This window comes from Staurois parvus, unplaced genomic scaffold (assembly GCF_062004578.1).
Source record: "Staurois parvus isolate SC_StPar_1 unplaced genomic scaffold, SC_StPar_1.0 ptg000086l, whole genome shotgun sequence".
NCBI classification, from domain to species: Eukaryota; Metazoa; Chordata; class Amphibia; order Anura; family Ranidae; genus Staurois; species Staurois parvus.
Window position 1 is genome coordinate 5,238,298 of NW_028317882.1, and position 27,163 is coordinate 5,265,460.

The following is a 27,163-nucleotide window of genomic DNA, read 5'->3' on the forward strand; positions in this document are numbered from 1 at the left end:
TAAATGCATATAAAAACGCAGATTTTTTTTACGGAGTCAGTGTGAATGAGGCCCTACAGTCACAAAAAGGTTTTTCCAAGCCACTAGTGCACTTAGTTTTTCTATTTGTGCTTTCTCCTATAAAGTATGTGAATAATAACAGCCGAAGTAAAAGCAAATTGTTCACAACAATTTGTACATTTCTGTTTCCAATGTCAGCAAACAAACTAGAGAGAAGTTTTTCTTAAATAAATAGACAGATGGTGGAAGTGGATTAACCATGACAGTCAGGGCAGGTGTATACAAGGAATAACAACTGGGGTGGTGGAGCACTAAATACGCTATCTATAGTTCTGATTAGTGACGGAAGATCAGTGGTATATGCACATTGCATACAATGTGTTTACTATAAAAAGACAAATACAATGTCTGGCAGCTGCTAGGTGGAAATAGGCTAATGATTTGGAAACCAGAATTTCACGAAAACTATGGGAGTGCCAATAAAATAATACATTCTAGTGTGATTTACAAACAGCCTACAGTATAATACACTATCCAGGTCACTAATTCCTGACTCTTCCATCAAGGGATGCAGTAAGCCAAAAAACATGATACAACTAATATCTTCTCAAATGTGTTTTTACTTTGATAGACCATGGCTCTTTTTAACAAGATCAAGGCCTTCTGGTTCAATTCTAAATCAGGACTATTGGGGACTATATATACTTTCACTGTACTAGTTCAGAAAGAATGCAAACTACAATTGCTACAAATCTCTCCAAAAATGATTGTGGAAAATGTAATAAAAATATGATACAAGCTATAGATACAAATATCAATACATTATGAAAAATATTAAAAACATAAATTACACAGAAGAATGAATTAGTCATCTAATAAATGAAAAATCTACAATATCTACCTGTCTACATATCTTCTGGCCTCCACATTGTCCAGTGCATTCACAATGACGTCTTGTCTGAGGTAAAACTCATCTCTATAGGTATTCTCTGTGGCAGGACACACCTTATCCAGTCGCGGATCTATTTTCAACTCAGGGTTGATGTTTATGGTTGCAGCAGCAGCAGTACAACTTTTAGGTTTCTAGTAAGGTGGGAAAAAATATAACAAAGATTTTATATTCAGTTACTATGCGCAAAATCTATTTTATAGAAGGTGGCGCAGCTCTTTACATTATATATTCTGCATTCACATCAGTCCCTACCCTTAAGGAGTCACATCAGTCCCTACCCTCAAGTTCTCTAACTCCCATTCATGTATACACATACTAGGGCCAATTTAGACAGGATCCAATTGACCAACCAGCATGTCTTTGGAGTGTGTACCCGGAAGAAAACCACGCAGGCACAGGGATTCGAACCAACGATTTTTTAATACTTCTCTTTTTGTGAAGTCTTAGGCTGCATTCACACCTGCACATTGTGCATATGTTTTTTTTTTTTTCACACTCTGAGTGTTTGTTGTGCGACAGCACAGGGCAGCCCATTTACTTGGATGGGCTGCCCTACACGAAACAAAACATACTGAAGTAGCCCTTGCATCTTTTTTGTATGGTGTTACATGTCTGCTAGCTGCATTTGGGATACCATTAAAGATTTAATAGTGCTAGAAGTGTGATGCTCGTTTCTCAAGCGCTCAGGTGTGACTGGGGCCTTTAGGATAGTCATGTAATATACAGGGTCCTTTTTTTCTTAAAATGTGCCCCTGAGGTGGGCAATCCTAGATAATGCATCATTATTCTGTTAATAAAGGGGCATGCCTTCACCCAAGGGGGGGTGATATGGCCATATCGCCCTGCATTTATTTTATCTCCTAAATCTTTTTAATTTTCTTTGTTGAGTGACACTGACTCTGAAAAATACCCATGTGAGTATTTAAAAAGACAACAACAATGCCTCTATCAAGACTAAAAAGCTAAGACGCTCCATCACAGCACGATTTATACCTTCCACCATTTTCCATCTTCTACTGCTTGCGCAGTAACGTGCATCAAGGGCAGCCCCTACTTTAACGTTCAGCATAATAGTGCAGATAAAAGAAGCAGGCCACAATATAACAACTATGGGGTTGATTTACTAAAAGCAAACAGACTGTGCACTTTGCAAAGTTGCAGCTGGAAGTCAGTAAAACATCTGTTCATTTACTAAGCTCTGGAGCAACTGCTCTTGCAACTGCAAAGTTCACAGTTTATTCACCTTTAGTAAATCAACCCCTATGTCAATAATAATATAAGCAAAACATGGAAGTTCCAAAGCAAGTAGCCATACTAGATGCAAAATTCTTCTACAAACAGAACTTATTTTTAGGACAGCAATAGCCATTAACTAAATTTATCTTACATTCCCAATAACCCTTTGGTGGCCAGAGGTCACTGAAGCCTAGACACCCACATCATATTTAGTAGTTTACATAGGAATTGGTTAACTTGACAAGATCTCTGCATAAATTTTCCTACCCAATTTCTTTTTTGTATAGAATATCTGGACCCTGTAGGAGAGATTTCCATCATTTTCTGTCCTCATAGCAGCTATTGCTGGGACAGAAGAGAAGTAATTCTAGCCAACCTGGTACACACACCATCCTAACAGAAGTTCTAACTATTCTTCATTCTGAAAAGTGGTTTTATTGCTATGTAATCTTTGGATTACCCTTGACTGCAAAGAACTAAAGAGCGATTGCCTACAGAAGAACTGGCTGCTGGGAAAAGGAAAATAAACCAATTAAAAATTAGCTAAAGCCTTCTGATTGGACACTCAACAGCCTCAAAAAGGCACAAAATACCTGGTCATGAAGAGATAAAAAGTGCAAAATTGTCAGGAAATACTGAAAGTATTCTGACCCTCTTCACTTGTATCAATTTTGTTATGTTGCAGCCTGATACTATTGTTGTTTAAATACATTTTTTTTCTCATTAGTCTACACTCAGTATCCCATAATGACAAAGTGAAAACAGAATTTTAGACAAGTTTGCAAATTTATGGAAAAAGGAAAAAAAACTGAAATATCACACTGGCATAAGTATCCCGAACCTTTGCAACAACACTTGAAACTTAGCTCAGGTGCCTCCCATTTCTCTTGATCGTTGCTTAGGTGTTTCTACGCTTTGACTGGAGTCTACCGGTGGTAAATTAAACTGATTAAACATTATTTGGAAAAGTACACACCTCTAAAAAAAAGACCTCACAACTGGCAATGCATATCAGAGAGAAAGCCATGAGGTCAAAAGGAACTGCCTGCAGAACTCAAAGACAGGATTATTGTAAGGCACAGATCTGGGGAAAGCAAAAAAAAATAAAAAAATTCTGCTGCACTGAATGTTTGCAAGAGCACAGTGGCCTTCATAATTCTCAAATGGAAGACGTTTGGCACAACCAGGACTCTTCCAAGAGCGGGTCATCTGACCAAACTGAGCAATCTGGGGAGAAGGGACTTCGTAAGGGAGGTGACCAAGAATCCGATGGCCACTCTGACTAAGCTCCAGAGATCCTGTGAGGAGATGGGACAAAATTCCAGAAGGACAGCCATCACTTCAGCCCTCCACTGATCTGGACTCAATGGCAGAGTGACGAAAAGGAAGCCTCTCCTCAGTGCAAACTCCAAGCGGATGTGTTTTCCACTGGAGGAGAGGCTTCCGTCTAACCACTCTGTCAAAAAGCCTTGATCGGTGGAGGGCTGCAGTGATGGTTGTCCTTCTGGAACTTTGTTCCATCTTCACATAGGATTTCTGGAGCTCAGTCAGAGTGACCATTGGGTTCTTGGTCACCTCTCTTACGAAGGCCCTTCTTCCTCGATAGCGCAGTTTGGCCAGGTGACCAGCTCTAGGAAGAGTCCCAGTGTTGATAAACTTCTTCCATTTGAGAATTATGGAGACAACTATGCTCTTGGGAATCTTCAGTGCAGCAGAATTTTTATCACAGCCTTCCCCAGATCTGTGCCTTGCAATAATCCTGTCTTTGAACTCTGCAGACAGTTCCTTTGACCTCATGGCCTTTGCTCTGATACAGTAGATTGTCACTTGTGCGGAATTTTGTAAAGAGGAGTGCGCCTTTCAAGATCATGTCCAATCAATTTAATTTACTATAGGTGGACTCCAATCATGGTGTAGAAACATCTCAGCAATGATCAAGAGAAATGGGGGGCACCCAAGCTAAATTTCAAGTGTTGCTGCAAAGGGCCAGAATACTTATGCCATTGGGATATTTCAGTTTTTCCTTTTTCATAAATTTACAAACATTACAAAACTTCTGTTGTCACTTTGTCATTAAGGGGTACAGAGTGTAGATTAATGAGAATATAGTGAATTTAAAACTATAGTATCAGGATGTAACAGAATAAAACTGAAAAAAAGTGAAGGGATTTGAACACTTTATGAATGCATTGTACATTGTCAGTAAATCCATATAATCAAGCTGTAAAGTGTATTTATCGGTTTGCCTTGAGTTCAGTACATCCAGCATGAAAACAGCCATGGAAAACATTGGTATGGCATCAATGGTAAATGTGGCAACATAGCTCCACCAGAAGTAGGCCAAGTAAATATACCTGAATGTGGTGAGGTCGGAAGAGAAACTGCCTGTTCAAGTTTGATTTTTCAATCAAGTCGGGGTCAGTGACTGTGACCTAAAAGCAAAACAAAATAACTGAATATAACATTTTGTTTTACTGTTTATTACTGGTACAAAAAAGAAATGGAGAAATTTAGGGAACATCTGAAAATATGTGTTGAGCAAATACCCAAATAGATGTACTGCTCACTTATGTGTTTTAGGCACATTAGAAAATACAAAGACAAATATCAGCTACTAAGTAACATGTAAATTTACAATTTATACATTAGCTTCTCATATCACCAAGGCAGACAACAATCAAAAGCTGCCTTCTGTATAAGCTAGTGTTTTGGTAGTGAAATGGTGCCACCGGGTAACAAAAGATATTGTTTGTAGATGCATAATAGCTACAAAGCTGAAACACAATCTACTTCAGTGAGTGTTTGCATTCACTCCTTAGTGAACAGGAAACTGAACATTACAGGTACTGGTGCTACAGTTTCTGGGAATCCTCCACAACATCACTACCATATGACAGCTACAGGAAGCTCAAAAGATCATGTCCTACCAAACTCTAAGCCCCCTTTAAATCATCCACTGCTATATCATATTACATATAACAACAGTGGTAAATGAAATACTACAATTTGCATCACACCAATTCATTGATCTCAACATAGCCCCAAAAGGACAAAAAAAGTGGTAAAATGTAGAGATAACGGAGTCCATTTACTAAAAGGTATATACATTGGTCCCTTTACAAGTGAAATTGCACTTTGCAAGGGAATTCCCCCCCCGATCTTATTGAAAGTGAAGTGCTTAGTGAAAGTGAAGTTTCACTTTGCTAAGAATACACAATCGTGTAAAAAAACAAAAAAAAAAAAACAAAAAAAGCATTTTTGCTTGCACAAGACTGGATGATGGAAATCAAGCTTCACCTCATCCACTTGAGTCTGGGGATAATTCCCTTGAAGAGTGAACAGTATTTGCCTTTTGTAAATCAACCCCAATGTGCCCCAAAGTAAAGAAGTACTCCAAATATAAAGATGCCTAGTGTCACTAATCTGTAGGATTGGACTTTGGATCAATGAGCAAAGGAAACATCAAGATGAAGAATCCTTAAGAGAGTGTTTTGCAAAAGAGAAACTTCCCGATACTACAGGAGGAAAAAAAAAAAAGTGCATGAAAAAATTCAGTTTAGTGGAAATCCTTATTTAAAAAAACAAAAAAAAAAAAAACACACAAAAATGGCACAATGGGCCGACTAAGCCTAAAGACCAATACAAAAATACCCTCTATAGGGTCAAATGCTTACCAATCCTCTCTCTGAGCCACAGCCAACCCCAAGAAGTGCAAAATTTTTCAGCATTTCACAACCAATAGCACCACATCCAACCTGTAAAACAAACAAAAAAAATTTAGATGCAAAATCTTCTTAAAACAGACTTTATTTTTTAAGCCAACAACCATTAAGAAGTAATAACCATTAAAAAGGAGAAGTACAGCCCAAACTAATTTTGGCTTTTTAATTACACAGGCCATAATAGAATACAATTTTGTTCTCTTCACATTAATTTACTTATCTGTACAACAACATGAAGTGCTTTTTGCATAATCAACATTTGCATTGTCCCTTTTAGCCATAAGGTCATGAGGTTATTTCTTGTACATGAAATCTATATGTGAATTCAAGATTTAGATAAAATACATACCATGAAAACATTCAAGTTGTGAATCTTCTTACAAAAAGTGTCTCCAATGCAAGCTCTGAGAGCATCATATCGATCTCCCCTAAATTAACAATATAAATATTATTCCAATATCAACAATCATGGAAATGTATTTCAAAAGGTTATTACTATGAAGATTTCTGCCCTAGGCAAGAGATTTTGAAGTAATGCCCCACCCAATATTTACAATTCCCATTTTTCTTTCAGCCCAGCTTAATCAACACAACTAGCAGATTTATCATCTCATATATTTCAAGTAAGTGGCAGTCTGGTAAAACAAAATATTTGTGCTTTCTCAGATACTGCCTTACTAATAGGATTTGTGCAATGATTGTTCTGCAGTCTTCCACAGTTCACATGCATACTGTTGAAGCTATACACAAAAGGTGTTGATTTACTAAAGGCAAATGAACTGTTCACTTTGCAAAGTGCAGTTGCACTCTGCAAGTGCAATTGCTCCAGAGCTTAGTGAATGAGGTAAAGATTCACTCTGCAAAGAATACCCAATCATGTGCAAGGAAAATAGAGAAAAAAATCATTTTTGCTAGCACATGATTGGATGATGGAAGTCAGCAAAGTGTCTGCTCATTTATTAAGCTCTGGTGCAACTGCACTTGCAAAGCGCAACTGCACAGTTTATTTGCCTTTAGTAAATCAACCCCAAATTATCCATATTGTTTTTATTATTAAACTGGCCTCATTTTATGGATGCAGACTTTGCATTTTGTGAAAATCCATGCTGAAAAACAGTTTTGCATAGCCTTTCAAAACCATAAAAAATTCATTTTAAAGAATAGGGCACTTCAAAATGTAAATGTGCATATCTAGCTCACTGGAAATTGGCTTCTCAAGTACCAATCACTGTGACATGGGGCCAAAAGACACTTCATCCTTGAGAAAATTGTAAGACCCCATTCAGATATTTGTATTAGGGTACTGGGGCATCACTTGTGTTTTACCATGTGATACCACATTGCAGTGACATCAATCTGAAACAGAATTTTGCCACACAAACGGTTTTAGAGTTTGAATGCTGCTCAAAACCAATATTGTAGTGTGCAGCATACCATATTGCAACACGTGACAATGCACATGCCATGTATTATGGTATGCTCCATAAGGTGGAAAAGAAAGAAGAAAGAAGGAAGAAGGAAGAAGGAAGAAGAAGAGGTCACAGCCCCTGCTAGCCCATTCAAAATGTAAAAGCAAGTAACGCCCATGTACACAAGCGCCTACAATCCAGCACATAAATGAAATAAAGAATGGCACCTTGGAAGGAATTCTTCTCTGCTGATTTGTTCCAGTGGTTTGACAATATCCAGGACATCCAGAAATAGCTGGAGAAATACCAAGCAATGCATCTAAATAAACCAAGTACTATAAACTAAAGTTACAGGAAATGTATGTGAGTGAACATGTGAATACATGGAAAGCAAACAAGATGAAAACACAAACCTCTGCTACTCATTCAAAAACTGGTACTTGGTTTTAAGTACAGTTTTTTATGCAGCCTAAACCCTCGCTGTAATTGCAACGTACATGCTCTAAAAGAGTAGTCTTAAAACTGCAGTCCCCGGGCCAGATGAGGTCCATTACTTGACTTTATCTGGCCCTTGAGGCACTCTTCCTCTCACTGACAGCAACGATGGAGCACTATTCCTCCCACTGACCCCAATGATAGGGCATTTTTCCTTCCACTGACACCAAAATTAGAGCACTGTTCCTACCATTGACACGGATGATGGGAAACTATTCCTTCCACTGACACTAACAGTGGAAAATTATTCCTTTCACTGACACCAATGATGGGGCACTATTCCCCCTACTGAAACCAATAATGGGACACCATTCCTTCCACTGACAATAACAGTAGGTCACTATTCCTCCCACTGACACCAACTCCACAATGAGTTTCTATTCCTCCTCTCACGGACCACGGGTACAATGTAAATTTATTTACTCTCATTGACCACCAACAATGTCTACTGCCGCTGATGCTGGGGCATTGACTACTCCCAGTCCAGCCCCCCTAAAGTTTGAAGGACAGTAAGATCTTATAGATCTTGGTCAGCATGCTAAAAATAAACAGTACGGTTCAATGCATCTGCTCTTTACCAGAATGCAGAATATAATGACTATGTTTATGTGAATGTACAGCATCAAAAGCCTGGTCTCTAATGGATGTGAATGCCCTCCATTCACTGTGTAATAAAGCAGCTGCTCTCTGCATCATCAAGGATTGCTCACTGCCAGGAGAAGACCCAAAAAGGTATAGTACAGGTACAGTACCCAGCCATGTAACAGGCCTCAAGACTTCAAAAGTAAGCATGAAAAAGGAAAAAAAAAAAAAAATCAAAACATGTTAGGGGCCTCCAAGGTTGGGCTTTATGTCTTTTTTGCAGGAAGCATTTCTCACATGTATGTATGTTTAACTTTTTTATCTTATGCATCAACCCAATAAACAGATTGCTTCAACACAATCTAACTTAAATGTCTTAACAGAATGCTAATCTTTTAGTGAAACCAAAGAACATCTACATCCATATGGCATACTTGAATGCATTAAAAGTGGACATTTCCTTCCAATTACATAATCTGATGTTGCTCGCTACTAAGCACACTGTTCTGCATTCATCCACCACATTTTTTAAAGTATGTTATTTTCCTACCTATTCTTTTTCTAACACTTCAAGGTTCCCCTAGGGCTAGGCAGATCTCATTTCAAGGATGTGAGATCTTGTGAGATTTTGCTAAATCTCGCAGTTAGACTTAGTTTTCATCAAATAGGATGTGTCAAGTGAGAAAGAGGGCAGTTACATGGTGATGGATGAATAAATAAACAAAATCCTGCAAGATTTTGTAAATGTATTCATTGTTCTGCATATACCGCTTACTACCATGGCAGCATATGTACACACAAAAGGGAAACAAAACCAGGAATTCACAAGATTTCTGGCTGGATATAAAGCTAAAAGGATAGAACAAAATGTGACAAACTCCTGCGCTCCTACCTAAAAACTAATACCTACCAACAAAGGTAAAGCTGCTATATACAGTCATATACCCATAGACAAAAAATATAAATGAAACACAAATGATGCAGCGATACTACCATAAAAATTCTTCACACATAAATGAATAAGTGAAACAGTGCAAAATTAGTGACACAAATAACACAATATTAAATAGTGCCAAAAAACTCAAATAATCACGTGTGACAAGTGTCAATACGAGGTCCTAAAAGGACTAAATAACATAAATGGTGCCCCAAGTAATCCAATGGGATCCAATAGTGCTCCAAATCAAACAAGTAAGTCACAACAGGACTCAATGTGCTAAAAAACCTCCCACCGGAACTAAAAATCAGTTCCCACCATATAACACAAAACACACGTGCATCCCAATAAAACGCATAAACTAAGAACTGATCATGCAAACAAACATGAATATATAAAGTCCCGTGAGGTGTAAAACACCTGACAATATACAAAAAACCATATATAAAGTCCACAGCAATTCTTGAAGAAAAAAAAGAAAAAAAAAAAAAAAAAGTGCTGATAAATGTGCAGAGATATTCAAAAATGGCTGAATTGCCCGCCCCCCCCCCCCCTCTTGCGACCCGCACAGGGTCAAAAGGCCTTCAGGATCACTAACACGGACCCTTAATAGTAGGTAATCCTCCACAGCTCTCCACACTGACCTCCCCTCATGTACAGATTAAGCGTGACGATACGCGTTGGTGGTGACACACTTCTGGTCGGATGCCTTCTTTATTTACATTGGACACCCATGCAAGTACATCTGATCTGAGGTGTGATTTACATGTGATGTACAAGATGATTTTAAATGTGAGCATATTCGATATATACTTTGTTTGGTGAATAAATAGTTTTACACTATGCAAGCATTCACTTCTATTTTCTGAGGGATCAAGTGGCTGCAGCCACCTTATGTGCCTGAAGAGGAGATCTGCTGCCCTGTGAGCCTGTGCTTGAATCTGTACATGAGGGGAGGTCAGTGTGGAGAGCTGTGGAGGATTACCACTATTAAGGGTCCATGTGTTAGTGATCCTGAAGGCCTTTTGACCCTGTGCGGGTCGCAAGAGGGAGGGGAGCGGGCAATTCATCCATTTTTTAATATCTCTGCACATTTATCAGCACTTTTTTTTTTTTTCTCTTCAAGAATTGCTATGGACTTTATATATGTTTTTTTGTATATTATCAGGTGTTTTACACCTCACGGGACTTTATATATTTATTCATTTATTCATGTTTGCATGATCAGTTCTTAGTTTATGCGTTTATTGGGATATAACAAAATGCTTTCAATTGTATATTTAAAGGGTGCAAATAATAAAAATGTATTGTTAGAGTTAACATACACTTTCAGTTGTTGAGTACACTTACTTTTACACCAGAAAAGAGGAACCTGAAGTACCTCGGGGACCATATATGGTAGGGGAAGCATGCATTCATGCAATATCATACTAAAGTGCACCAAACATTTCAATACCTACTATAAAAGGGTTTATGAGTTTTATATGAAGATTACAGTACCAATAGAATACAAATTAAACCCAGCCAAAACCTAGAAAAACTTACCCACTGTTGCAAAGGTGAAAACTTTCCTGTTACTGCCTTCAAGACTTCTTGACTGGCAATTCCTCCCGTGGCAGCTGCAAGGGGAGTCAAGAAACCTCTAGATGTCCAGGACAACCATTTAACAAACTGCTCATCCAACACAGGCTGAAAGACAGAATGCACACATTAAAAGTTTATATGCTTTTAAGGCTGTGTTCGCACCTCTGCGGCTGGGGAACGCATGCAAAATGGTTTGCGTTTCCAATCAGCATAGAAACATACTGCAGTTCGGTGCGGCACAATTAAAAAAAAAAAAAAAGGGTTGGGGAATTCTTTCCCTGCATTTCTCGATGGTAGGGCAGCCCATTAAAATGAATGGGCTGCTCTACCAGCGACATGTCCACACAAACCTCCAGGCACATACGTGAACCAGGCCTAAGAGTCAATCATCTTTATTCTAATATTTACATAAAGCTTTGCTGACAGTCTTATTGGCATGAGTGAACAAGAAAGTAATACTTGAAGAAAATGCTGCTCCAGGTTTCCGCCAGTGAAATGGTTAGCATTTCATCCCTTTAACTGCACTTTATCCATTCCAGCAAGATTTACAACTTACAGTAACCTGTAGAGATCCATTTCAATGCATTTCAACTTTACTTGCCAAGGGTGAACTGGTAATTTGCACTAAAGCATCGACACCCCCAACAATTCTGCCTGTGCCTACCTTCTCTATCTCTTCATGCTGCCAAAACAGAGTTTTCGCCAAGCAGAATACTAGAAATGCTGACTGCATTGCAAACATAGGAGCATCTATGCCTTTAAATCATAATCATTAAAAATAATCATAATCATATAGTCATTTAAAAAAGTGCATCCCAACAACAAGTTTTCACTTATTATTTTGTAAATGCAAAAAAAAAAAAAAAATGTATCACTTAAAAGGCCTCATGCACACTGGATATGTTTTTACAGCTGCTCCTAGGGGCCTTTGGCATTTTTGTCCTGCCTCTAAACTCCTCTGCATGTTAGCCTATGTGTCCATGCACTCATAAAATTTTAGAAGTGTTTAGAGGCAGGAAAAAAAAACTAAAAACACTGCCAGTACATCCAGGTGCATTAGAGCTTTTAACAGAGTTAACACTAGGTACGTTTAGCACTTGAGCGATGATTCAGGTCAATGGCCAGAACTATTTATTGTGGTCAATGAAATAAATCAATGCCCAAATGCATGACGCGGTAATGAAATAAATTAACGCCCAAATGCATGACGCGGCTAAACGCGTTACACACTTTTACAAGCGTCAGGCTTTTGTTGCCAAATGCTGCTATCAGGAGGCAAGGATTCTAGCAGAGTTAAGAAAATGTTCCATGTGCATGGGGCCTTAGTGAAGGGATTAAAAATCAAAACAATAAAGCCTTTAACCTGGGAGGCAGTCTTTAGGCTGTGAAACCTACTTTACTCTGCAGAGTTTCAGTTACTGATGCTGCTAATTTCTGCATCTCCTCAGCATCCTGAAGACACCTATAGAAACAAGGGTTATCAAAGTTACAAAATCTAAATATATTGACAGTGTTATTTAGATGTACTCATTATATGGTATTCAAGATGTTAGCTGGACATTTAGAAGTGAGTTTTTCATTTTCTACCTAACACCGCTGAAAGAAATATATAAGTAAAAGATAAAAAAAAAAAAAAAAAAAAATAGAAAATGACAGCACATCTTTGTAAATACCACTTTAACAGTGTTTCCACTGAAGAAGTGAGAATAATAATACCTTATGTTAGGCAGACGACTGTGCATCTCTTGAAAATGATCCAATGCCAACACAGCTGTGTGAATGTTCAATGGTGCCTTAGAAGTCAGAGAGAATAGGTTTTCATAATCTCATTCATACACCTATAAATTTTAGTATGCTTTTCAGTTTAGTACACCCTACATCACTGACTTTTTACTATTCTACAAATTACAGACAGGGCTTTACAGAGGGTACCAAACATTAGAAATACAACACTAATTATAATTGAAACGAAATGTTTGAAATGGCACTACAAATTGGGAGACATGTAAAAGGAAAAGCCACACATATTTATGTTTGGATAACAGCAAGTTACTTTTCTTCATTTAAAACTTTCAAATTAAAAAAAATAAAAAATAAAAAATAAAAAAAACCCAAAAAACGGAGAACGCTAGCCAAATGAGACATACTGTAAATCAACAGTAAAGGAAGCAGGAAATTGTATGAGGGCTGTGTGAGGCACTATGGCGACAACAAACAAATTGTCAGCACATCATGCATCTTCAAAATAAAGTCAAAATATTTATTAAAGAGATCACATCACAGCTGTGAAAGTGCATAATTTTGGAACCTTGCAAGACGCTCCTCATATTGGATGTATAGCTAAAGATGCCAAATGAAGACCATGACAGCTGTGTTGTACATGGTGGTAGATTTCACTGCTTGGGGCCCCATGGAACTTGTAACATGGAGCAAGAATCTGGTAAAAAAGGCAGCATCTGCACGCTTAGTAATTCAATTTCAGTCACACAGTTACAACTGAGTACTGTCCGTGATACTTTTTTTTTTATTTGCACTAACATACAATTTTCAGGACAAGTTTTCGGGGTATGTTCCCTTCAAGGTCCAAGCAGTACTACTTCACAAAGTTTTAGCAGAATGTTAAAAGAAACAATTCAATGCATTACTTAGGGTAAATGCCGTTCTGTGATTCCACCTTAAACTCTCTTCCTTCAAAGCACTGACTTTCTGCAACTTCGTTAAGGCTGAGATCACAGAACAGCATTTACCCTAAGTTGCAAAAAGTCAGTACTTTGCAGGGAGACAGGGCCTGGGAGACTCTGCTTTCTCCTGGCTCTCCTCCTACCTATCGCAGCGCTCCTTCAGCATTACCTATAACTCCATCTCCTCCTCTCCACTTCCTCTCTCTGTAGGGGTCCCTCAAGGTTCCGTCCTTGGACCCCTTCTCTTCTCCATCTACACCTCCTCCCTTGGTCACTTGATAAACTCTCATGGCTTTAAGTACCATCTCTATGCTGATGACATACAAATCTATCTTTCTAACCCTCACTTCACCCCTTCAGTCTACTCTCGCATTACTAACTTACTAATTGACATATCGGCATGGATTTCAATCCACTTCCTCAAACTCAATCTTTCTAAAACGGAGCTCTTAGTATTCCCCCCAGCCCGTGCCCCCTCCCCTGACTTCTCCTTCAAGATCAATAATACAACCATCAGTCCCTCCCCTCATGCCAGGGTACTAGGTGTAATCCTAGACTCCCATCTGTCCTTTCAGCCCCAAATCCAATCACTGTCCGAATCTTGTAGACTTCACCTCCGCAACATCTCCAAGATACGCCAGTTCTTAACCTCGGAAACCACTAAGCAACTTATTCACTCACTGGTTATCTCACGCCTTGAGTATTGTAACTCCCTCCTCATTGGCCTACCTCATCGCAGGCTATCCCCTCTTCAGTCTATCATGAATGCTGCTGCTGCCAGACTCATCCACCTTATTAACCGTTCCATATCTACCATCCCTCTATGCCAATCCCTCCACTGGCTTCCAACTGCCCAACGAATAAAATTCAAACATTAACAAATCACATCTAAAACCATTTATAGCTCTGCCCCAAATTACATCACCAATCTTGTCTCCAAATATCACCCAAACTGTCTTCTCCAATCCTCCCACGACCTCCTGCTCTCTAGCTCCTTTGTCTCCTCCTCCCATGCTCGTCTCCAGAGCCTCCCCCATCCTCTGGAACTCTCTACCCCAATCTATAAGACTATTGCCCACTCTGCCCACTTTTAGGTGATCTCTGAAAACCTATCGCTTCAGGGAAGCCTATCCTGTCTTCAGCCAATAATGGAATCTTCTATTCCTTCTACCAGTCCATCCCCCACAGTTATTACCTTTTGTACCACCAGCCCCTTCCTCTTAGATTGTAAGCTCCAAGGAGCAGGGCCCTCCTAACCCTCTTGTATTGAACTGTATTGTTGCTGTATTGTCTCCCTTTATTTTGTAAAGCGCTGAGCAAACTGTTGGCGCTATATAAATCCTGAATAATAATAATAATAATCTGCGGGGGGGGGGGGGGGGGGGAACACACAGAAACAAATATACATAGCAATGGTTATAAAACTAGGATTAGACTAGAGATAAGAGAGCAAAAGAAAAAAAGACTGTGGAGGGGTTGAGACAACAGTCACAGAGGGGGTCGTAAAACTGTTGGATAATGAGTGAGGAATTCCATGTCCAAATTAAGGCCATTATCTTTTGTATCAAATAGAAATATTCTTAGCTCAAAAGTTTTCCTTTCCTGGATGGTTTTGAAATTTCCTTAAAGAACTAAGATATTGAGGTCTTCCATAGTGTGGTCCAGTTGTGCGAAATGGTGATGAAACTGAAACAGACTACACCTAGTTAAATGCAGGGAATAGTAACAGGTTTACTTTACTGACACCTCTCCAGCAGTGTATACTTTCTTCCTTTCCCTTTTGTCTGCCCTTTCCTTCAGCCACTGGGAACAAGTAAAAATAGCTTTGTGAAAGCTGAAGCCAGATTTCCATTGCTTACACAGGACTGGTTGTCCCTATGTCCCCATCTGACAGCACAGGACCAATCACCAACATCCCCATATGAACTGAGTCACATGCTTGTACCGGGGGGTTTTCATCACTCCTGGTGGCTAAATGGCGTGTTAAGGGAAAGAAGGGTATGTGCTGTTTGGGGACAAAGCTTTTAAGTAAACCTGTTGCTGTACCCTGCATGGGATAGCACTGAAAGAGGATAGTGGTTATCACCATTGAAACAATACATTCTGCTAAACACAGATGAGCTGATCTATACAACAGTCTGATACAATGTTTTCCTACCTCTGGCTTACTGAAGTCAGCAGAGAGAAACTGTGGATCAACCAATTGCTTTTCTAGTCTTTCCTATAAAAGAAAAATTTACACCTTATCTCTGCTGTACAGACCTAGGCAGAAAACCCTAACAGAGATAGTTGGCAAACAGCTTGCCACATACATTTAAAACATTGCTACTTACAAAGCAGAAAGACTTTGGCATTTTAATCTGCATAGCTATTCCCCCATGTTGGTATGGTTCCATGCTTGATGTATCTCCAATGCTAAAGGAATAAGGTGATGTAACTAAAAATCAATAAACAGGGGGGGTGGAGTTAGTTCTCAAGAACATAGATTTTCATCAAGAAGAAAAAAAAAAAAAAAAAAAAAAAAAAAAACACTGTAAATGAGGCCATCAATTTACATTTTATCACTGTGCAGTCGGCTGTCAAACTGTATGTGGCTCTAAGCCAACTTTATTTAAGGCAAAGGAGGCTCAACCTTTTGAAGAGTGAGGGCCACTTAAGTGATTTTGTAACCGGTTGGGGTCACAATGAGATGAAATGGTTCAGAATATAATTTTTTATTTTAAATAGCATAATTAACAGCTTCCTCCTACAGCCGCTGAATGCTAGAGGAAGGGAGAGGAGAAGAATCCGGCTTTCAGCAGGTGCAGGAGGAAAATGGGGAGGATCAGTTCCGCCACCCCTCCTTTACAAGTGCAAAACAGAATGTGACTGGGAGATCACATTGGCTCCATGGAGCATGGGGCAGGATCGCCATTTCCACCCCTCACGCTACACCAGTGGTCGGTGAGTGTGGTAAAACAACATCTCAACGGTGGGGCTTTATTGCCCCCCAAACTGCAAATGTAAACAAATACTTACTGCCCTGAGCCCCCTATAATGCTGCTTTCACACTGATGCGCTGGGTTTACCCGCACTGCAGGTGCAGCACAGTGCACCGGAGACTTTCCTGCGGGTTAGCTGCTCTTTGCCATAGACTTCTATTATATCGTGCCAGTGTGGTGTACTGTCTGAAAGCGTACAAAACTCCTGCATTCTTCTTTTGCAGGTAATTCTGCTTTCTGTTTTGACCCTGCAGGGGACACTTTCTAATCACTTGTTGATTGCTGTATATATAAAATTGTCCCGTTAGCAAGTGATTATTAGGAGGTCATAGACCACCTCGGGAGGGGCCGAGATCTCTTTACACAGAGGAGAGGGGAGGACGATTGGTTCCCTGATCTCTTTTGTGAGGAATGATGCAAGAAGTGACCGATTTAATCACTTTCAGCTGGTTTCAGCTAGGAAAGCATGATCTGTGCTTGATCAGCTGCTTTGGAGGGCAATCTAACAGACCCCCGATGTCTCTATAAAGACCACCTGCCACTGCCCAAAGCCATCACATAGGCAGCTTGTTATCCCCTTGTGAGAACAATTAGGTTAAATTGGAAAAAAAAAAAAAAAAAAAGTGTAAAACAATAAATTTGAATAAGATCAATTGTAACTGCTTGCTGCTGAGAGGCATAGCCAAGCTAGGCAATAAATCACGGTAAAATCTCTGCAAAATTGCGCGTTTTCGGCGGCCATTATCACCAAAATGCCAATAACACCAATTTCACCCGATACATTTCGGCTGCCGATATTTCGGTGCATTGCTAAATATTAGTGTCACTAGTGATGTCATTGTTAGTGTCCCTCCCAGCCTGTGTCTGTTAGCTCCAGATTGCCAGCCATACTATCACAGTCACACTGTAAGGCACTGCTCACTACAAGTATAACATCTATAAAATTCCAGCACACACACTTTGTAGATGCTATAACTTTCACAGAAACCAATGAATATACACTAATTGTTTTTTTTTTTTTTTTACCACAGACATGTAGCAGAATACATTTTGGCCTATATTTATGAAGAATTTAGATTTTATTGGATATGTTTTATTTTAATTAACAAAAAAGTAGAAAATATAGCGGTTTTTTTTTGCTTATATAATAAAAAACCTAGTGGTGATTAAATACCAACAAAAGAAAGATCTATTTTGAAAAGCAAAAAATGCCCTGGTCATGGTGGGGGTAAAACCTTTTGGCGGTCAAGTGGTTAAAAGCACCCTCTCCTCCAGAGTCAGTGTTCCTGCTGCATTCTGGCCACAGCTGCTCGGCCTCTGAACAAAGCAAACTATCCACACCCTTCCAGCCATGTAAATGTAGCCTAGCAAATACTACATTTTTACAGTAGGCTGGGTTGTGGATGAAAGATACATTTTTAATTGGAGCTGCCAGTCCTTATGAAACACAAGAAATGCGATGGTCAAAACAGGATTTTTCCATTGAAACGGTCTGCTTTAACATGAAGCATATCTCCAAGATAGTAAGCTCGAAAGAGCAGGGCCCTCGAACCCCTCGTGTAGTGTATTGTTACTGTCTTGTCTCATGTTCTGTCCCCCTTGCTACTGTACAGCGCTGAGCATACCCTTTGGCGCTATATAAATACTGTATAATAATAATAATAATAATAAATCTTTGTTACCCAAAATATACTATAACTGGTATAAAGTATATATTATTAAGCATTATAGAAAAAAGGGCTTAGTTACATGTGCAGAACAGTCATGGTGTAAATAAAACGTATACTAAAGCCGGCCATACATGAATCGAATTCCGAAAGAATTTTCTTTCGAAAATCTTTTTAAACAGTTTTCATTCAAATTTTGCTCCATTAGTGGGCCATAGCAATGGCAGATTTTCGAACGACCATTGAATCTGAGTGATCAGCATGTTGGAAATTTTTTTTAAACGAATTTCTAATCAAGGATAGGAGAATTGTGCAAGAAATCAATGGTGGCACCATTGGATTACAAAATGCACAAAATTTCTGATTTTCTCTAGAAAAAGCATTCGGAGTTCAACCTATGTATGGCCTGCATAAGCTTTTGCATGTTCATGCGATTTACCTGAAACCTGATGTGTGGACCCATTTAAAGCAGCCATTCCATTCACTTCACGGAATGTCACGTATTGTCCACATTCAAGATTGTGAGACCGGTTCTCAAAACACGTAACCACTCCAGGATTTGACTGTCAACAATAATGAATGTTAGTAAAACTTTTCAGCAAACTGAAAAACAATCATTAGGCCTTGTTCACACAGTCTTCAGTATAACTACAGTGTGTAGCTGCTACAAAGTTTTCAGCAGTTTTTTTCAAAGAATTTACAAAGCTTTCAACATGCTTCAAGCAGCAGTGCTAAAGTCCTTAAAAAACTCCTCAGTTCCATCTTGGGAATTTTAACACACATCTTAAACCTGAAATTCAGGTATGGCATTTTGAATATAGTTACATTGGTACAGCTTGGACAGATGCAATTATGTATGTGCCATACTTTTGGGATATCTCTAGAAGCTGGAAATCAATGTAGTGGACATTGGTATTCCAGTGATCTCAAACTAGCTTCCGGATCCCTTGCAAACTGGCTGCACTGCTGCATTCTGAACACAGGAGGTCATCCGCTTGGCACGGGCACCATTAAGAGAGAGATCGCTTTGCAGTTTATCAATGAATGAGAATGTCCGTGATTGGACGATATGTGAAAGGGCCAGGGGCCTTTTGGTCGATTACATCATCACAGTGGAATAGAGTCTCTGACAAGTGTAGTGAGAAGTACGCCATTCATTTCTATCCCTGTGGGTGGATTGAAGGTTTTACTTTATGTACGGATATCATGTTGATCATTTGAGTGGTTTTAATCTTGATTTTACAATGCTCAGTATAAATGAGTACACCCCAACGAATTTGTCAGAAAACCTTTACTTTCCTTTCAGAATCAACATTTTCTATGGGACGCTATACTACAAAATACTCCCACAAATGCAGGCCATTGATTGCAAACAAGATTTGTTAATTTGCACACACAAAAAAGTATTTTTCCTAACAAATTCATTCAAGACCATATTGCAAAAATGAATAAACCCCAATGAAAGTCCTAGGAGCAAAGCTAAATTTTAGACAACATCCTTCAACTACAGGTGAGTCTAATTATTCATTAAACAGGTGTCCAGCAGACAGTGAACTATAAAATGGTGTTACTTAAAGAACATGACATGCTGTCAGCAATGACACCACATGGAGGAGAAATGTCACAAGAAAATAATGTTTTTACACAAGAAAGGTGAAGGTTACAAGATCAGCAAAGCTTTACTTATCAGTCAGAATACTGTAGCAAAAGTGATACAAAAATTTAACAACAATGGAACTGCACCATCTGACAAAGACATCCAGGCCGTCCATGGAAGTTAACACCTCGACAGGAGCGTCTTCTGATAAGAAAGGTCGAAGAAAATCACCATGCAAGTTCACTGCAGTTAGCTAAAGTCGTAGAAAGCCAAACTGAAGTGATGGTTTCCCGTGACACAATACGGCATACACTTCAGAAGAATGGCATGCATTTGTTTTGTCCACGAAGGAAGCCTCTCCCAAAACCCATGCACAAAAAAGCCTACCTAGAATTTGCCAGGAGATGCCAAAGAAGACTACTGGGACTCTGTACTCTGGAGTGATGAGACCAAGATAAAATGTTTTTGGAACTGATGGCTTTAAAACTGTATGGCCTCGCAAAAGGTGAGAAGTACAAAGAAAAATGCATGGTTCCTACAGTGAAACATGGTGGTGGCAGTGTCTCTGTGGGGCTGCATGAGTGCTGCTGATACTGGGGAGCTGCATTTCATTGATGGTATCATGAATTCACAGATGTACTGCTCTATATTGAAAGAGAAGATGCTACCATCACTCCATGCCTTTCGTCATCCTGCACTTTTCCAACATGACAATGATCCAAACCACATCTAAGGCCAATGTTGCATTTCTGAAGAATAACAGGGTGAAAGTGATTCAATGGCCAAGTGTGTCTCCTGATCTGTACCCAATCGAACACCTATGGGGGAATTCTGAAGAGACAAGCTGAGCATCACTCTCCATCCAGGTTCCAGGCTCTAAAAGAGGTCGTTCTTGAAGAATGGAAAAAGAAAGATGTTGCAATATGTCGCCAACTTGTTCAATCCATGCCTAGAAGACTTTGTGCTGTCCTTACAAATCATGGAGGTCATACAAAAGACTAGATGGAGTAGTTTTTGTTGTGGGGTGTATTCATTTCTGCATCAACTAATTTGAGTAAAACTGAAGATTTTGTAAATCAAGTTATATTATTAGGTGTTCTTGCATGGCCAGACCACTTACTGTTATCTCACATACATATTCTTATTATTATAGCCAAATTTACCACCCTAACTCCTCCCACAGTTTTTACACTACATAGACAGTAATATACCGAAACATGCGGATTGTTCCCGATTAGTGTGCTATTACTTTGTGGAACGTTTTGCCGAATGGTTCACGAAATATCAGCGTTTTTGTGGTGAAATTGGTCCCATGAATGGCGGAATGTTCAAAACTAGAGTGGGAGCTGACAAAAGCTAGAGTGTGAGCTGAAAAAATCAGGACATGGATTTCTAAACTGCCATCACTCCTTCATTTTCAAGCCCACCTACACAAATCTTATATCAAAATGTTCAGCTATCCCTGCTGCCACTAAAAATGTCCACGGCTAAGCCATAGTCCTGATAGTTTTCACAATATGACCATTTGTTTGAAACTCATGCCGGCCATTGACATTCATTGAAACTGCACTCTAGCCACCTCAGATTTGAAGGGCAATTTCTAAACTGCGACCACTCCAGTTGTAGACTACTGGTGGAGGCAAGAACACTTCACACAATTTCCGCAGAAATTGTAGCTTTTCTAGTTAACCTTACTTTCATGTAATGAGCTAAACAAATGTTCTATAAAACTCAGTTTTGTCAAAATGTTGGAAACTTTTCTTGTGTTCATTGAGATATTGATTAAAATCTTACTTTTCAAAAGCAGTATACTCATTTATGCTGAGCACTGTATATAATAAAGTCATCAGTGAGCACTAGGAGAGGTTTTGTCTCTATATGTGCCTTAGCAACTTGTCTTAAAAGCTACGTGACATCTGGAAGTTTGTGGAAGAGGCCAGACCTCCATTCTAATCCCACATGGGGATACACGCACTTCTAACCTCATTATAATTGCAAGGTCATTTCTGTAATGTGAGCAGTTAGGAGTGCCACAGGGTGAAGACTGAACACTACACTGTGGAATTATTGCAAAAAGAGTTCTCATCACTGTCTACATCTGGATTGAGACTTTAAATTTTGTGTGTTACCACAATACCAATGTTGGTGTGATATTCACCCTTTGAGGATTTGGGATTTTTCATGCTTGTATATATTAATATACCTGTGTTTTTTCATAGAGTGCATGCACTGTATATGTGCTTTGTTTTGTTGATTTATTTAATGCATTTTCCACACGTCTACCTAATGAGTAATCAGTTTGGCTATTAGATTTTTGTTTTAAAGATGCAGTATTATCACTTTTAGTGTAAGCCTGCTATTATTTATAATATTTTAGTCTTTTGTTTGTGGGTGCGCAGGTTGATTTGTTATTTTGTTCACATCTAAGAAATGGTAAGCTGCAATTCAATGAATTATTGATTTTGGGTTTTATACCACTTTACCAACCCTTCTCCCATCTCCATTGCGAGCTTGCACCAATGTGTTAATTAATTAGGAGCAGCATTGGCTCCATTTTCTCAGCCTATAAGGCTGCATGCACACTTGAGCATTTTGTAGCTTGAGGCTCGAAGCTCCAAAAAAGCTCAAAAGTAAAAAATCAATTGTTCACTATGGTGCATGTCCACACTTGATCGTGCGAACAGGCAACATACAGAACAATTGATTTTTTTAAGTCTGAGCCTCTTTGGAGCTTCAAGCTACAAAACACTCAAGTGTGAACGCAGCCTCAATGTTGTGCACTTTTCTAAAGTCCTACACCACTCTTTGTTAAAGCACCAGATTGTGATTACAAATAATGTGCATGTTTTTGATGAAAAATATATTATGTTTTGTACAGTTTTTTTGTACCTACTGAGATCTGCATGATGTCAGAATATGAGTTAATGGAATTCCAGCATCATAATTTGTCCAACATGTTTTTTTCTTAATCAGTGCTGCAGATCATATACTTTTTAAATTCACAGCACTATCTGGTGCACACACATGAACGTGTTGGAATTTTTTGTCTTACTGCATTTCAGGAAGTGTAAGAATCATATAGCTCTAAAAAACAGTTAGGGTGGGTTCACAAATTTGCACTGCGGTAATAGGTGTGTTTTATCCCTTTTTGCTGTGCTATTGATTTTTTTAATGGTAACAAAACAGACCTGTGTTTTAATACACAACAGCACAAATATGTCAACAACCTGTGCATTGTGGTGAGCTTGAAAAAAAAAAAAAAACTGATTCCTTGCCATTTTGGCTATTCTTCTATCCATTCGAATGGTAGTTTTTCGCTTTCTTCCACATCTTTCAGGTTTTGGTTGCCATTTTAAAGCATTTTCAATCATTTTAGCTGAGCAGCCTATCATATTCTGCACTTCTTTATATGTTTTCCGCTCTCCAATCAACTTTTTAATCAAGGTACGCTGTTCTTCTGAACAATGTCTGGAACTACCCATTTTCCTCAGAATTTCAGAGAGAAAAGTACTGTAACCAGCATGTACAACATTTGCTGCCTTCCTTCCTTAAATAAGGGCAATAATTGCCACCTGTTTTTCAAAGAATGAATGACCTCACTAATAGAACTCCACACTGCTATTATTTTGAACACGCCCCTTTCAATTAGTGATTCAATTACACAGAATCAGCAGCATGCATGTCATGACTGTTGGGTCTGTTGGATTTCTATTACTCTACTACACCTGCTAGTAAATTATTTGCCATGTAGAAATATCATTTCTACCAAAAACAGTGATTGATCAGGTTAGTGATGTCTGACTGCTATTATTTTGAACACAACTGTATGTGCACCAGGGCTTAAGAGTTTTCACACAGAATGGGATGTTTACCAGTCTACTGTGGGATTCTATTAAGGGGGCATATTAAACAAAACACTGCTTCCTAGAGTTCTTATTTCAGAATATACCTCAGTAATCTGTTTTGAGGAATCATACCATCCACAGGATGACAGATTGTATATATTATATTTGGGAAAGTATTGGTGAACTCTTTTCAATGGAGTTCCAGCACAACCCCTACATCGCTATACTCCGTTTGTGCTAAATAAAAGGAATCCAGACAAAAGTCTACATTATTATAAGGACTGCAGGAGAAGAGGATTTCAGCCTGTAGGTTACAGTAGTCCATTTAGTACATAATTATCATTTTTGGGTGGACTTTTTATAGAACAGAAACAAACGATAATAGGACAAAACATCTTTAAAGCATACCAAGGGAGGTATTCTTATTCTGTAAAACAGGATTATCATACTATAAAAACCATACAATGAAATAACTTTAGAATAAAATTATTACGCTTTACCTGTGTTATATTGGAAATAAAGATCTCTTTTGGCTCTTCACCTGTAGTATCCATCACCTCAAATTCTTCTCCAAAATCACAGAACAAATAGGAACATATACCATAGGCATCTGAAGAAATAAACTGAAGAAAAAAAACAAAAAAACAAAAAAAAAAAAAAAGTGACATTAGCCGTTTTCATGTAATTAGACAAATCTCTGTCTACAAGCTAAAGAAAGTCCAATGCTGCATATAATTATATGAAAAATATATCACTTTTTTGCTGATGACAAGCAAACAGCTCCTTAGTAATATCAGGACCTTGCAGGCTTGTAAAGTGCATGATAAAGCTTGCACAAACTTCCCCCCTGGATTAATGACCATCATAATCAATCGGTTTTCTACCCAGGATTATGACAGTCCTGCAACTGGAAACATTTCTTTTCATATCAACAGGAAGGCATTGAAAATATACAGAAAATACAGATCATACATTTACAGTGTTCTTGATATGTTTCCATCTCTATGACCTTGTAAGATCCAACGTTTTATTTCTACATGTAACCACTGCCAATCAAATTCAAAGGCATCGCAAACTCAAGTCAAATGCATTCTAAACTCACCTCTGTACACATGTTTTAGAGAGGTTTGGTTGACAAGGTCAACATTCTTTAAAACAATGTCTGTCTACAAGATCTATACAGCTGGCCATATACTGTCAAATTTTCTCTGCAGATGTGACAATAAGGGAAGTATATAAACTTATGAGCAGTTTAACGGATGCTTAAAAAAGTGTTGATTATTTGTCCTCTTACTCTGACCAGAGTTTAAATTAGCAGCTCTTTCCTGAAAATAGTTGTGGGTGTTGCAGACTGACAATAAAGGTGTAGATCATTATTTCACATGAGCGGCATTACTTACACTTGTAACTATAGCTGTAAATGAATTGAGGGATAATACTAGAAACCTGCAATGAGAATATACAGAGAATACCAATGCTGACCTCGTCTCTTGAAGACGTTAGCTGCCTGGCTATCCTTCTGTTTTAGTTTCTTAGTATTATCAGTGTGTTCTGTGTTAGTGACAAAGCAAAGAAGCCAGAGATAGCCAGGGAACTACTGTTCTTAGACAGAGATACACCAGTACCAGCCTCTGGATTCCCTTACTACAGGCTTTCCTAAAGCAGAGTACAGACTATAACATGAGAGTCAACTTGTTTACTTCATTTGTAAACCGAACATAGTTATGAATATTACTGCTATACTAAATTTGGCACTTCAGTACACTGACATTTTTCTGTTTAGACAGATTTGATAAAAAAATAGAACCAAAAACAAACAGGAAAAAAAAAACAAAATATAAACAAACAATAAAACACAACAACTAACCATGTAAAGTTATCCGAGCAACAAAAAAGTACACACAAAAAACCCTACACCATGTTTTTTCAACCTGCGTCACAGGTTGGACACAGCCACACTCTACAACATAAAACCTTTCCTTCAAATATACCATTGCTTGTACAATTATGTGGTTTTGAGGCTGAATTCAAAAGATCTATAGTTTTGGTTAATCCAAACTTTTACATCTATACACCCTGCCAGACATCACAGGCAAGTCCATAAAAAACCCCTGTAGCATCTGCTGACTGGACAGAAAAGAAGCAGCAGAATGCTCACAAAGTCATCCTTCTGCTCAATCTGTTTTCTCCTACTGTAAAACACATTCACTGCACCAGAGCTTGGAAAAAAAAATAAAATAAAAAAAAAACTGACCTTTTCATTCCCCATCTCATTGATTGTTGTATACAGAAGTACAGCTTTACCATAAAGCTGTGCTATGCCCATGCAAAGCAGAGAACCAGGTTCTCGCAAGTGCCATGTTCCCCCAGATACTTATCCTCTGTTCACTGCAGTTTTCTTGCTCAACCCCAGAAACTCAAGAAAAATCCCTGTGGAAGCTGCAATTTGCTCCAGTCAGAGGTTACACAGAGACTCTCCCTGCCCACACAAGACAATGGTGGGACCTGGCAATTTACCACTTGGGGAAAGGGCTGGTGGGGGGGGAGACGGGGAGGGGATTCTTATGATCTGTTCCAGGTGGCTGGATGGAACAGTGAAGAAAAGAAAAGATGAAACCTGTTGCTTAGCACAGGTTCACTTTAGGAAGAGTTTTTTTTTTACATTAGCTAGCATTTTTTATATTGAAAGCATTACCTTTATAGGTGGTTGATGATCATGACAAAAGTTATTGATCTTTTTTCTTAAGGAAAGCCTTGTTTCAGTCAGTATGACACACTAGGATAAAAAGTATAAAATACAGAATTATCAAGTGCATGTCACTCATCTATAGAAACTGAAAGCTAATAGACTGCTAGGTAATACCTGGTACTGCCTCAGAAATGAAAGATCAGTGGATTCATCCAGTGGCACTGTAGATGATCTTACTTGGACATAAGGGTTAAGCTCTGAAATATGGTGAAGGCATGCTTCGGCTCTGCAATAAAAGATTGTCACTAGGTTTCAAGATGACTTCGTTCACAATACAAATATATTCTATGGAGCATTCATAGAGTTATAAGAAAGCCAAGCCAAGACATGCTGTGCAACTGATTTGAATAATAAAAGGCTTTATAACTTCATTATAGAAAGCCAGCTAAGCACAGCGATATTAAGATACTACGTCATGAAGTCTGTATTTAAGACTGTTCTAAGCTCATACTTTTAACAAATGTTCAAGATAATTTTTTCTTACCTAGTTTTTTGATTCTTGACATCCTCTTCTTTAATAAAAAAATTTGTTCCAAGATCCCATGGTTCACAATGTTTGGTGTCATGGATTGTCAACGCCTGATAAAATAAACATTCCATTATAACCACTATCACCCAATCCTTTTCATTAAAATGCAAGAAGGTAGATGTAACAGCTTACCTTTATCCCAGCTAAAACAATGTTCTTGGCTACAATAAGAAAGAAAATCAGTTATTTGACTTAGC

The 27,163-nt window shown here is 38.6% G+C and overlaps 1 protein-coding gene across 3 annotated transcripts in view; it reads right to left on the reverse strand.

Annotated features, from left to right (window-relative positions):
• The window catches only part of UBA6 (ubiquitin like modifier activating enzyme 6), a 102,375-nt gene that overhangs the window by 59,547 nt on the left and 15,665 nt on the right, over positions 1 to 27,163 (reverse strand). For all 3 annotated transcript variants that reach the window (XM_089669989.1, XM_089669990.1, XM_089669991.1), the window contains exons 4-19: positions 27,099 to 27,127; positions 26,922 to 27,016; positions 26,552 to 26,663; positions 26,384 to 26,464; positions 24,189 to 24,311; positions 18,686 to 18,809; positions 15,932 to 16,035; positions 15,757 to 15,819; positions 12,634 to 12,710; positions 12,313 to 12,379; positions 10,879 to 11,022; positions 7,547 to 7,614; positions 6,260 to 6,338; positions 5,863 to 5,943; positions 4,543 to 4,620; positions 902 to 1,083 (exon numbers count right to left, since the gene is read on the reverse strand). In XM_089669989.1, coding sequence (XP_089526115.1) covers positions 902 to 1,083; positions 4,543 to 4,620; positions 5,863 to 5,943; positions 6,260 to 6,338; positions 7,547 to 7,614; positions 10,879 to 11,022; positions 12,313 to 12,379; positions 12,634 to 12,710; positions 15,757 to 15,819; positions 15,932 to 16,035; positions 18,686 to 18,809; positions 24,189 to 24,311; positions 26,384 to 26,464; positions 26,552 to 26,663; positions 26,922 to 27,016; positions 27,099 to 27,127 — 1,507 coding nt within the window. The remainder of the gene's footprint in view (positions 1 to 901; positions 1,084 to 4,542; positions 4,621 to 5,862; positions 5,944 to 6,259; positions 6,339 to 7,546; positions 7,615 to 10,878; positions 11,023 to 12,312; positions 12,380 to 12,633; positions 12,711 to 15,756; positions 15,820 to 15,931; positions 16,036 to 18,685; positions 18,810 to 24,188; positions 24,312 to 26,383; positions 26,465 to 26,551; positions 26,664 to 26,921; positions 27,017 to 27,098; positions 27,128 to 27,163) is intronic.